A 13508-nucleotide genomic window follows, 5' to 3' on the forward strand; every position below is an offset into this window, starting at 1 on the left:
GTAGGCTAGAGGTGGGGAACTATTTAAATTTTAATATTTTATATACCGTATTCTTTATATAAATTTATTTTTTTTTAATTTTTAATAATTAGGATATTTGAGTATTTCAATTATTTCATAAATTTATTTTTTTAAAATATGATTATTTCTTATAATTGAGTTTGATTTCAATTTTAAAACTACTAATTTAATTAAACCTAATAAATCTATATTATCTTTTTCTAAGAGCTTTATATATATATCAAAATAATAAAAAAAAAAAAAAAAAAAAAAAGATATAATCCGCTGTCTTGGTCGGCTCCACGATCATTTGTGAGGAGGTGAATTAAAAAATTACAATCCACGACGCAGAAGAATATTACCTGACTTCGTCAGGATTCGAACCCAAATTGTCCTCTTCTACAACTTTACTGCGTCAACTAAACCAATTCAACTAGTCCAAATACGATAAGATCACCAATCATAAAACATTTGAGTTAACTAACCCTAAAAGAATAAATCTATATTATCAATGGAACCGGACTAAAAAAGAAGCTCCATCACTATAGTATTAAACGTGAAACTACTCACGCTTTCAAATTTATCTAGATGACCGATATAAAATTTCCATAAGATCAGACCAATCAAATTTAAAATAGTGAAAGGTTATAAAAAGAAAAAAAAAACACTACCCACATCACACAAGATGTATCGTTTGACAACACTCTCTCCTTCAAATTGAATAAGGAACACCTCTACATGACAAAACAATATTCAGCTCTTCCAACACACTGATTTGAAGATCCCATAAGTAGCCTTCTCTCGTTCTAAATCAATATGTAATCATACTCACATATCGCACAATCGATCAGTGAAAATACCATGAAACAAATTCAACTGAAGTCCCACAAGTTCAACGGCTCAGTATGAACTTCCAAAGATTGATCAGAGTCGATCAGATAAACAAGTAATGTGAGTCCTTTCTTAAACAACATCGGGCTTCAAAATTTTCTAGTTGACAACCAAATGGCAGCAAGTTTATATCTGGGTAAGTCCTACTTACTCTTCTTTTTCTTCTTCTTTCCTTCAGTCCCATTCTGTGCCTCTGCATCATCGCCTACCTCGTCGTGGCTCTTCTTCTTTTTCTTCTTTGCGGTTCCATTCTGTTCTGCTTCGTGGCCATTCGACTCGTCCAAGACATCATTCTTTGGCTGTTCCTCCAACTTCTGCTTCTTTTTCTTCTTCTTCTTCTTTTCAGTTTCTGGCTCTCCATCTGTAACAAATTGAATCGGTCCATCGATTGCCATGGATTCTGTGTCTTCATTCTCACCTTTAGATATCTTCTTCTTACTTTTCTTTACAGAGGCCTCATCTATCTGTCCATCTGCATCGATACATAGATCAACAACGATTAGACCGACGACAAACCATGTCATGATGAACCACAATCTCAAGAACCCTCCGGAATGGCTTTAAAAAGAACTCACACTTTTTGTCAATGTTGTATAAAATAATTGTTTCACAGAGTAAATACTCCTTTTAGGAGATTGAGCAAATGGTTGATAAGGTGCACAATGTTGCAATGCACAAATGGAGGATACTCACCAGCATCCTTCTCTGTGGCATTGTTCAAGGCATTCTCTATGGCAACTTTCATCACATCAACATTCTTCCGAGGTGCAACACCTTTGTCGTAGAAGTCGAGTCTCTCCTCAACCTGCTCACGGAGCTTCTGGCCAAATACAGAAGTATTCACCTCTGGAAGGGAATACTTACGGTAAGACTAATGTATATCCGAACATAATTGCAGGAGGGAATAATATGCACTCTGGAAAAGACTTACCAGAGAAGCAGTCAATTCGGGATGCAATGGAGCACTTGTTTGCAAGATAGCGTGCTATACGACCCTTGTTTTTCACTGATGCTCGGCCAATAAAGGAAGAATGGAAGATGAGTCCGTATTTTGGTGTATTTCCTTGAGTTTTAAGGGCTCTGTGGTACAAGGGGAGAAATATATAAATAAATAAATAAACATCCGCATCGAGAGTACTCGGAAGACAATGTGAACCTGAAAAGTGCTTTCTCTGCGCCAAGTATCTGGAGTGTAGATGAAGGGCACTTAGCTAGATTGGAAAGACTCCCTGCATGAGATATCAAACGAGCCCCAACTACTTCACCAATAAGAGAAGCCAGATTAGGAGCAATATCATTCATCTTTGTAACAAGATATTCGTAGAGCTTCTTCCGGTATTCAGAAAGATTAATAACCCTCTGAGCAAATTGCTGGACATTAATCAAGTCAATTGGAGACAGGTCTTGTCCTGAAAAAGAAATTAAAAAAATTAAGCCATAAAACATTGTTTCAGTAAATAAAAATAGACTCGTTACCCATGGATGCTTTAGCTGCTTCAACAATTTCTTTTGCTTTCTCCTCGTCTCCAACTAACTCTGATAATTCAGGAATATGATTCTCAGACAGGTCAGATTTATTCTCCACAAATTTTGCAATTTGGGCATACAGATAATTGTCATTGATGATCTTGACTAGCTCTGGAAAATGCCATGAATACCACTCTCTGCAACAAAGTGGAGAAAAACACAAATTAGCAAACCCGTGTAAATAGGAAGATAAGGCAGCCAATTGAATGATGAGTTCCTCAGTCTTGAGCCTCTATGATTAAACTCGAAGAATGACCAAGGAAAGAAATGGGATAAACAAGGTGTTGATAATTAATCGATACAGAAAGAGACAGTATGTCTATAATCAATACACACATACCAAAAATATCAACAACAAAAAAACACAATCAGAATAAAATCCCATGTGGGACCAAACTCTATATTTCAACACTCCCACTCAAAGGCAGCAGGGAATATCACACTGGAGGAGGTCTTGCCAAGCAGACACATACCAAAGGGGTGTAGTGGGTAAGAGGCATCTTTTTCGGATGAGGAATTCATGAGGTAGCATCAAGTCGACTGTGAGAACAAAAATTTTGAAACACACGCAGAGCATATGGGTAGTTGTGAATTTGTGGTATGTCAAAAAGGCCACACTTGCAAAAGGTTCATTGTAGCAGTAAGGGAGTAGGAATTTTGTGAAGACTACACATAGATCACTTGTAGAGGATGTCACAACATGGAAGAGCAAGATGGGGTGGTGTGTTGCTTGCTACATGAAGAACATTGAGGATATAGTAGAGAGTAGAGACGCATGGATGGGAGTTCGTGCCTATATATCAGTGTTGTAAAATGTGGGTCATTTCACCATAATGAGTTTCACAAATGAGAGATTGCCTTTGATATTGAATGTGTGCCCAAAATGTGATGTGTAGCGTACATGGTGTGAAAACTGAAAATTGGGTTGCATATTGCAAAATGTAGCTCACATATATGATTTACATTAAAGCCAGTCACAAACCACATGGATTAGTCTATTATAAGAATGTTAGTTCATTATCAGCTTAACTCTAATTAGAAATGATGAATTAGATTTTGTGTCGTGTTAATTGATTCTGCTGTCGTCTTTGTTTATACTGTGTTTTGTTTAGTTTTTAACCAATTGCACAAATATAATATATGTGAAGACAAATTTTATACATATTGCTATACATATCACTAATATAAATAAATTTTTAGGATTTTGGTACAACCAACATATACATATGCATGCTGCATACTGCATAAGTTTTGCGTTGACAATAAACTATTTGCATACACTTTAAAATGTTCTACATCAAGTCAAATGCTTCCTTAAATGGTAAATCCAGGAAAAGAAACCCTGTTATACAGTCACTTTATTACCAAATTAGAAAACTATAAAACAATTTATTAAATAGAATGAAAAACAAAAATGAAAAGAGCCCATCCATATATATAGGATTCCAGAATAATAATAATTAATATAGTACTATCCATAGAGCTTTAAGAACTTGCAATAAAAATTAGGCACCAAAACTAATGCCTAGTTTTTGTTTTTGACAACACAAGCATAACAATCATTATGAATAAAAGTAGCCAAGTAACCTCAATTTTGGAAAGCAAAAAGTCAATCAAAATTTGAAGTTTAGGATGAAGTACACATGTCCTTCAAAGATCATATATATGTAAGAAATACCAGGCATGCACCAACAACAGAGACTTAATTGTTGAGAAATGAAAAAAAAAATCAATAACACTACAAATGAAGCAGTTCCCTGAAGAGAAAAAGGTTGTGCTTTCTTTGAGAACAAAGTTGTAAGAGTTTAAAATTATTCAGGAAAAATCAGGAAGAAAACCAACATATTTCATTAAAAAATAAGTTGTGAAGATTAAATTCTGCAGAGAAAATAAAATCTATGTGGTCCAAACATGCTCAATTCAGACACTAAAACCTAGGTAGTACACACAAGTGAAAAGTGATTCACTATAGAAAGAACAATTTAGTGATTAATCAATTCCACAATGGTTCTGTATACAACCAAACACAAGTATTGAATAAAATCACACCAGGCTTTGATCTTCAGAAGGTTCACGTGCTTAGGTTAAGTGACTAAACATCGATATCATACACTAAGGTGCAAGAAAAGTACCCTAATCTCTAGCCTAGGCATATCATAATTACACAAGCATTTGCCTTAAAATCTCACCATAAGATAATAAAAAAGAAATTGCTGACTATTCTTCCTAATTAGTTACCATTCTAGTAATCCAATTTTAATTGGAATCATGGCCTAACTTGTAGTTAATATCAGGTAAATAATATGCCCCATATGTCTCCAAAATAAACAAGCACATTTCTAATGTCTCCTATTTAGCTCCCAGAATCCGCAATTCCCCAACCTCATAAAAACAATGTTGATACAATATCAAAGGTTCGTGGTGTTAGATATTGATGCAAATCTACATCTACTAAGTATTCAGATGTCAACAAGATAGGTAAAGATAAATAAACAAACCTGACTCTCATAGAGAACGAGTTAATATCTTTATCCAAGGTATCCAGAAGGAAAATAGCCTGGATGACCATGTTATCCACCCGATTAACATTGAACTTTACCTGGGCTCTGCTATAACTATGCCCCAGACCAAGCTGAGCCTTTTCTAAATCGGAAGGCTAGAACAAGAAGAAAAAAAAATATCAGATCAGATTCAACCACTCTTCCTATCTCAAAATCATAATCAAATTCTGACCTTTAAGTCCTTGATAAACCTATCAAAATGCAACCTCACACCGCGAAGGAGTTCAAGCACAAACTCGTTGCTCTGGCAAGGAATCTTCGTCAGCTCGAATATTTGCGACCCGACCTTGGGCTCCGCGACACCAAGGCTGAACTTTGCCTTCTTCCCGTCCTTCACCTTGGGAAGATTCAGCTCCAAGAAATTCCTCAACTCCTCGGTCATAAGCCCTAAACTCACACGAAGATCTCGAGATATCACCAACATGCATCATAGGAATGAAAAAAAAAATCGAAGAGGACGTTTTGAGTACGAGTTCCGACCTTCGGATACGGCGTTGCACTGGTTGAGTGCGTCGAGCGCGGAGGAGAAGGGATGGAAAGCAGCGAGCTTGACGACCTTTCCGAAGCGAGTCAGATCAAGGACGGAGTTCCGAACTGCCTCCGTGTTCTGGCCGATCTCGTCGAGCCCGTAGGCATGGAAAAGCGAGTAGCCAGAGGCCGACTCGAAGAGAAGGTAGAGTGCCATGCTCGGCAGCGATCGAATCCCACGCCTCCCTGGCTCGAGGCGGCGGCGGCGCCAGAAGAAGCGTCGGCGAGTTGAGACAGCGATAGGGCTTTTCTCAGGGTTTTGATCAATTACATTATGCGAAAATATAAATTTTACTTATCCATTTAAAGTTGACGCAAATGGAGCACGAATCGAATCTACCTCACAGTTTACCTTCATCGTGATTGGCAACAGCTGAAAAGAGCATCCCTCTATGTGTTTAAGCAATTATAACAAAATGTGATTTATCAAAATCACATTTTTATTTCCATTTTATTTTTCACATGAACAAATTTGAAAGGGCAAAAATTAAAATCGTTAAAGTGGCATCCCACTTATATTTTGTATTGACGTCCTTATAAAATGACATAAACATTTCTGACACACTCCTAGTTATATTCCCGTCTAAATTAGATCACGTTATAGTAGCTACGGTTTCGTAACTGCTACAACTATAAGTTCAACTTTAAGATTAAGCCACGAACACCCAATATATCAAATTGAAACTCATTCAAAAATCTTCGATGTACGTCTTGTGGTTCAACTCGAGTTAAAAATTATGACATCTCAAAATTTACCTAATATATACATTGCAATAGCTATGAAACCGTAACTACTATAATTGTATAACAATTCAATTGTAGCAACTACAAAATCATAATTGTTACGAAAAGTGTTATTTGAACCACTACAATCATAGAGCTTTACACCAAGACTTGTGTAAATATGACTTTCCAAAATCTTCAAAAAAGATGGCTATGTAGTCATAGATCATATCCAAGATACAATAGATAACGATGATTATCGATACCAAAAGCATAAACCCTAAATAGTATCCAAATGCCTTAAAGGAATTCAATCAGATGAAAAGAACATGGATATGGATTCATAGGTATCTCAAATGCAAACCACAATTCATATTCTACATTAGGCTTCAACACAAAGAGAGACTCATATTATCTCAAACCAAGGTGAATTTTATATACAATCCATGAATCAAAAAATATATATATATATAAACTAACATCAAAGAATTGGAGCTCGAAATTCTGAGTGAGTCCCTTGTCAATAGCCCTAAACTAAGAGCAAAATAAAAATGGCTGTACCTGTTGAAATTCCGACTGTGGATTGGCCTTTCTTTGTGGTTGACTTGAGAATTATCTTGACAAAAGACCTAATTATTAGCCGTCGTAAGGGTTTAGAATTGGTGTTTCTTCTGTGGTTTACACTGCTTCCGGACCACTAGGGAGTGGTTCATAATCATTCTTGCAGTGAGCTATGCCAGTGTAGGAATCGACCGGAATACACTTCAAGATCATGGCAACGATCATACTGACGGCGCCGATCGCAATGCTGAGCCACCATAAATGCCAACTGAGAGGGACTGTGCTTGCAAAGTCCCCAAGGAACTCCACTATGATAACTTGGAACAGGACTGTTGATGTTAAGACGAGCATGAAGATCCAGTTGCCAAATATACCACTCAGCACGTTAATCTTCTCCAGTTCACGGCTGTTAATCTCATTGAAAACCTGCCGCAGAAGCATTAGGAGTAGTTTTTATGTTTAAAACAATTCGAATCGACGTAATAAAATGTCAGGAAAAGGAAACTATTTAATCAGAATAATATATATATATAAGAAATTGGGAAGAACACTTTTTTTAATGAATTGTGAGCACTATACCACCACTGTTGATCTTAAGAAAGTGAAAATAGAAAAATGAAAATTATGAGAATATTTCCACCACCATTTCATATTCATTTTCCCCCATTTCATCTAAGTTCCTTTTGCATTTATTGGTATAATTAAATTTGTCAATAATAAGAACAGTAGACTCATCTACTCTACAGATTATTGATATATATATATATATATATATATATATGAATTCGTAATCTGTTTTCTCAAATTGAGAACAAAATGGAAAATATGGGAATTTTTATGAATCAAATGCAGCAAAATCTATCCGAGTGGAGCTTTAAAGTGAACGGTCAGCTAGATTTTAGAAATTTTCATCTAACAAATAAAAGATTTTGTGTATTAGGAATTGAATAGAAACTGTTACCTGGCAAAAAACAAATGTGTTGAATATGAACGTATTGAGAATGATGTCGGAATCTGGACCTTCTATTTTGAGAAGTTTCTTCCCATCAAACATTAGAGCTCCCAACACTATCAGCTGAAATATGCTCTGCCCAATTATGTTTCTCCACATGACTTTGGTGATGAAGTCTTCATCCCTCCCAACAGGTGGTCTTCTCATCATACTATCATTTGATGGCTCGGTTGCTAATGCCAGAGCACCCAGTGTGTCCATGATCATGTTCACCCATAGCAACTGGACGGCAGTGAGAGGAGCATTACCTAAAAGTTGCATGAATGGAAACTGTATAAACAATGACAGAGAAACTAACTTTACAAAAAAGTAACATTTTTAATAGGAAAATTTTCATTTCATTCCAAGCCTATGGGAATTTAAAATCATCATAGTATCCTGAGTATTTTTTTTAGCATTGTGGCACATATGTGGCATATCAATCACATCATTATTCCAATAATTAGAAAGTGAAATGACAAGAGTTTAAAAATTGCTAAAACATGTTTTGACAAATTTTAAAACTTTAGGGGCATTTAAAAAAGAAAGTAGGGAATACCAGTGATGCATGCAGAAATAAAATTGACCATCAGAGCGACAACGTTAACCGTCAACTGGAATTGAACGAACTTTTGTATATTGATGTAAACTGCACGACCCCATTTGGCTACGTTAATTATAGAAGCGAAGTTGTCATCTAGGACGACCACATCAGCACTCTCTTTAGCTACCTGTACATGGTCAATGATCCAAATTCAGAGGTCAAGCAAAGGTGACTAAACATCATAGCAATAGTTAAAATGCAGAAAAGTTTTGTTTTAATGGTTCTGAACAATCATTGTAATTCTGGCAATGGATTGACTTGTGGTGAGTGTTGGCACAGCTCAACGTAGATGAATAACATTCTGGGCTGATATTGAAACTAGAACTAAAATCAAACTCTAGACTTTGCTTATCTAGTCAGATAAAGTATGGATAAAAGTAATTTGATTTTCTGTAGTTGGATTAGGATAAAATTCAAAGTTGTATGCAGCAACAACTATATCAACTTAAATCAAAATGTGATGCCAAAGTGCTGCTTTATACTAGGAATCTTGCAGAAACATCTCTTTCTTAGTTAGGAACTGGAAATCTAAGTTCCGTGGTGGTATAGAATTATTGCAATATATTCAATAAGAAGATAATGGTTTATTGAGATCCCTTGGGCACTGCACAAAAGTGAGAATTTCTTATTCTTATTCTGCTGATTTAGCGTGACTAATGTTGTCCTTAAAGAAGGATAAACCTAACTCAACACACACACACACGCACACACAAATCTTACTTGGAATTTGATTGAATTGACTCTCACTATTTCAGGATCTTGGAAATAAATGGGAAAGAAACTTGTGATGCAAATACCTCAGTGCCTGCAATACCCATTGCAAAGCCAATGTCTGCCTCATGTAGTGCCGGAGCATCATTTGTGCCATCACCTGTGACTGCCACAACTTCATTAAACATCTTTCTCAACCTGGCTACTAGAGTATGTTTGTCCAAAGGCAGAGACCGGGCTAATACCTGTAAAGGGCATATAGATAACAACATCTTTTTTATTAAAGTAGATGCAAGCGTAGTTTAGACATTAATAAGAACCATATTGAAGGTAACTTGGTAGTATTCTCATTAGTTTTGCAAAGAAACCTGAAGTTTGGGAATTAAATCTTTCATCTCTTCAGGGCTCTTGCTTCGAAATTCTGGTCCTTCTATGGCTAAACCATCTTCAGTCAGAATGCCACACTCTTTTGCTATTGCTTTAGCTGTATTTATGTTATCCCCAGTTACCATCCGAACTTTAATACCAGCAGCTATGCAAGCCTGCACAGCTTCCTTGACTCCTGGGCGAACTGGATCTTTGATCCCAAAAACAGCTATAAGTGTGTAACCAGCAGCAGGGATTTCTTCATCATCCTGATTAACGTCTATGTCTTTAAAAGCCAAGCAAAGTGTCCTTAATGCTTCACAAGCAAAGCTGTTAATGACTTTCATAATATCCTCCTTGTTTTTTTCAGATAAAACAATGGTTTTCCCCTTACTGTCAATTATACTGTCACACATCTGTAGGACAATTTCAGATGCACCTTTACAGAAAGCACGAATCCCTCCACTGGGTAATTTGATGAGGGAAGACATCTTCTTTTTATCTGAATTGAAAGGCTCAACTTTCAGTTTACTGCAATTCCCATGTTTGGATTCTAGATATCTTTCCAAGTCCAAACCAAACTCTAACAATGCTGTTTCCGTTGGGGTACCCAGTATGGTGGCTTTTCCATCTCTGTCTCTCACCACTTCTGAGGTACTATTCTCGAATATACATTGCAAAAGGACTACTAAAACTTCTTCGGAAATGACCGACTTGAGATAGGTAGAAGTCTCAGTACCACGAATAGATTTAGATATCTCACACATCCATACTTTATCTACAATCATGTGGTTAGTTGTCAGAGTACCAGTTTTATCAGTGCAAATGCAATTAGCAGATCCCATGGTCTCGCATGCAGACAGATGCCTCACTAGTGCCTTCTCATCCATAAGCTTCTTCATTGCAAAAGAAAGACTCAATGTTACAGATAAAGGTAGCCCTTCAGGAACTGCAACTACAATGATAGTGACAGCAATAGCAAAATAGTTGAGTATTATTAATGCATCTGCTGGAAACCATTTGAAGCCCATATGATATGCCTTATTAATTAAAAACCTTCCTAACAAAACACAAAATGTCGTCGTTGCAAATGCTAGACCAATCTTTCCTATTATTGTTGCAACACCATTGAGTTTGACTTGCAGGGGTGTTTCATCATCTCCACCCTGACTCAATGTCTCCATTAGTTTTCCCCACTCTGTCCTCATTCCGACAGAAGTAACAAGCATTTTAGCAGACCCATCTTGCACCTTGGTACCAGCTAGTAGAAATGGTTTTCCATTTGACACATACTCTGGTTCACTCTCTCCAGACAAGCTTGATGCATCTATTAACAAGGAATATCCAGATGAATATAACCCATCAGCAGGAACTCGATCTCCAATCGAAAGATGAACTATATCCCCAATGACTAAATCATAAATAGATACCTTTTGCCTGTAGCCATCTCTAGTTACCTGAATAGAGATCTTCTTCTTTTCTTTATCCAGATCTCTAAACTGTAATGATTGCTTGTAGTCGCTCACTGAAGTCACTGTCACAACCAAGAAAATGCTGAGGGTAATTCCTATTCCATCATACATGCCTTTCGGCCACCCTTCAGTGGCAAGCCCTACAACTACAGATACAAATGCACAAGCCATGAGAATGATCAATGTCAAGTCATGTAATGCATCCCATACATACATCCAGAAACTACGTGGAGGCTTCTCATCATATTTATTGACACCATAAATTTCCTGTCTGATGGATATGTCAGTTGTTTTTATGCCATCATCAAGGGAAACACAGATCTTTCTTGCAATTCCTTGAACTCCTCCATGTTTCTTCAGTGTCTTTTTATCATGTCCACGGGCAATAGATGCCAACTCATCTGGGTTTATACAAAAACCAGCGCTTCTTACCTCTTCTGGAAGATGGTATTCAGTTTGTGCACCAGCTGCATCAAAGAAAATTACGATTGAAACTAGAGCTGAACGACTAAACTTCTGCCATTCAGTAAACTGAGATCATACCGTCAATAAATTGCAGAGCAGCTCTTTGTACATAAAGAGCAACTCGGATTTTTTCCTGCACAGATAACATGTGCCCCATTTAGCATATCTCTCTTGATAAGAATAGCAATCAAGGGACAACTATCATTTAAGAGAATGCAAAGAATATTTTTTGCATGGAACCATGTCATACAGCTAGCTAGTGAACTATCATTTAAGAGAATGCAAAGCATATTTTTTGCATGGAACCATGTCAAATATTTGAATCTAATGTTGTGATTTTAAGAAAACTATACGATTGTGTACATGCCATAGCCTAACACTTTTAGTATTCCAAAGCATTCAAATAGTCATATTCTTATAAGCCAATGAGATGGAATGACATTCTCATATTATAATCTATAGAAAGATGCTTGTCAATGAAATTCTCTACAAATAATCTGGGAGAGACAATCTATATATTGCGTAAGAAGTGTATAGAGATAGATATAAGAGGTTACTGAAATTCTCCCAAATATAATACATCAACAAGGCACTAACAGGTTCAACATAGAAGATCTAAGAGGAAATTTCATCCCGTGTTGCATAACATAGTTCTCTCAGCATGTGTCCAAAGACACAAGTGAGAGAGAGATGCATTTTACGATATGCAATTCAAATCTATACATATACATGTGTATGTGTGTGTGTGTGAAACATGAAAAACAAAAAAAAAATTAATTATGAATGCAGAACGGCAGCAGAAATATCGTAGTATGATCGGAATGTCTTCCGAAGCATGTACTGAATATTAGTTGAACTTTTTCTTCTTTCTTTTTTCGCTACGAATCGAACCCTCGTTGAGTTTTCTTCCGTCCTTCTGCTAGCCATCACGTCGTGCCCCGGGGGCAGTATTGTCAATTGCCCGCAAGATGAAACATACTTTTTTAATTATCGTATCCTCTAGTATTTGTTCCCCAAGGTCTATAGTTTTTATTCATTTTTTTTTCACTTCATATTCCTGATAGTCTAGAATCACACATTTCATCTACGTGATTAACTAACACCACAATTCCCTGGTCTAAGACAAAGTCAAAGTCAATCAACGATACCGATAGAAGAATTTGAACAACATTCAAGGTCAAACCAAGAAATTTAATGGAAGTTTCCAATCTTCCCAGCAGAAGCGACAAAAGTGCTACATTTCTCCGGAAGATTGGGACGGCGACGACCGGTGTGATCGTGAACGGCCCACAAGCGCATTGCGGAAATTCCAGCAGACATGCGCTAGCGTGTGCCCCCTAGTTTCTCAAAAGAATGAAAGGGACGCGATCCAGATCCCCAATTATGCGCGGGAAGAAGAATGGTAAAACAAAAATGCAATCGCATCGAACCAACTCCTTTTCTTTTCTGCAACGGAGAGAGAGAGAGAGAGAGATTATGGATCGAGTTGTTAATTACCTGGATCTTTCGCTTCTTGGCCTCGACGACCGATCGCTTGTCGAGATCAGGGACCATGCGGAAGCGGCGTCGGCGGTTCTTGACGACGGCGCCGACTGCCCTCCGCCACTGGCGCTGCGCGTCCTCCGACGGGTTCTTGTGCGCCACCTCGAAGTTCCGCTTCAGGAAGCTCTCCATCCTATCCATCGTCCTTCGCCTCCTCTCCTTCCTCCTCTCCTCTGCTTCCTCGGAAGAAGCTCTTCCCCTTCTATTTATAGTCCCCGTCCAATGGTATTCCTCGCACGTACTTATATGGCAAAGAACGTACGTCCATGTCAATGGCTTTATATAACTATCAGATCTGATTTATTTAATCTCGACCGTTAAATTTCTAACGGTCAAGATTAACGAGACTTAAATTTGACGGATGGATCATGTAGTAGGGAGCGCAGATTCAACGAAGACCCCTTTTTATCAATCCTTAAAGCACAAAGTTTATCGACCAATAGCGGTGGCGAAATTCTGTGGGCCCCTGACTATCCTGCTTGAGCAAGCTGCCACGTCGAACCAGTGTTAATTTATTGGATTAATGAAATCTTCCGATTTTCATGCAATATTTTCTATCTAACTTA

The 13508-nt window shown here is 37.3% G+C and overlaps 1 protein-coding gene and 1 pseudogene across 1 annotated transcript; both read right to left on the bottom strand.

Annotated features, from left to right (window-relative positions):
* Positions 1–689: 689 nt before the first annotated feature.
* Positions 690–5751, bottom strand: LOC141844934 (nucleolar protein 56-like). The gene is made up of 8 exons (XM_074732915.1): positions 5460–5751; positions 5152–5366; positions 4917–5074; positions 2368–2555; positions 2048–2300; positions 1823–1971; positions 1585–1737; positions 690–1363 (listed from the first exon to the last, which is right to left on the bottom strand). The coding sequence occupies exons 1-8, from the start codon at positions 5662–5664 to the stop codon at positions 1035–1037; spliced, it is 1650 nt and encodes a 549-aa protein (XP_074589016.1). The 5' UTR covers positions 5665–5751; the 3' UTR covers positions 690–1034.
* Positions 5752–6733: 982 nt separating this feature from the next.
* Positions 6734–13074, bottom strand: LOC141844936 (putative calcium-transporting ATPase 8, plasma membrane-type; annotated as a pseudogene).
* Between the last annotated feature and the right edge of the window lie 434 nt (positions 13075–13508).

This window comes from Curcuma longa, chromosome 14 (genome assembly GCF_044706935.1).
Source record: "Curcuma longa cultivar G26 ecotype Majalengka, Jawa Barat chromosome 14, ITB_CL_G26_1.1, whole genome shotgun sequence".
NCBI classification, from domain to species: domain Eukaryota; kingdom Viridiplantae; phylum Streptophyta; class Magnoliopsida; order Zingiberales; family Zingiberaceae; genus Curcuma; species Curcuma longa.

What these genes read in the sequence shown, in the direction of transcription:
- LOC141844934 (XM_074732915.1), bottom strand. Translation starts at nt 5,664, where the DNA reads ATGGCACTCTACCTTCTCTTCGAGTCGGCCTCTGGCTACTCGCTTTTC. An exon ending in GGTTTATCAAGGACTTAAAG is followed by an intron (nt 5,075 to 5,151) that starts GTCAGAATTTGA and finishes TTCTTGTTCTAG; the next exon opens with CCTTCCGATTTAGAAAAGGC. An exon ending in AGCAGCTAAAGCATCCATGG is followed by an intron (nt 2,301 to 2,367) that starts GTAACGAGTCTA and finishes TTTCTTTTTCAG; the next exon opens with GACAAGACCTGTCTCCAATT.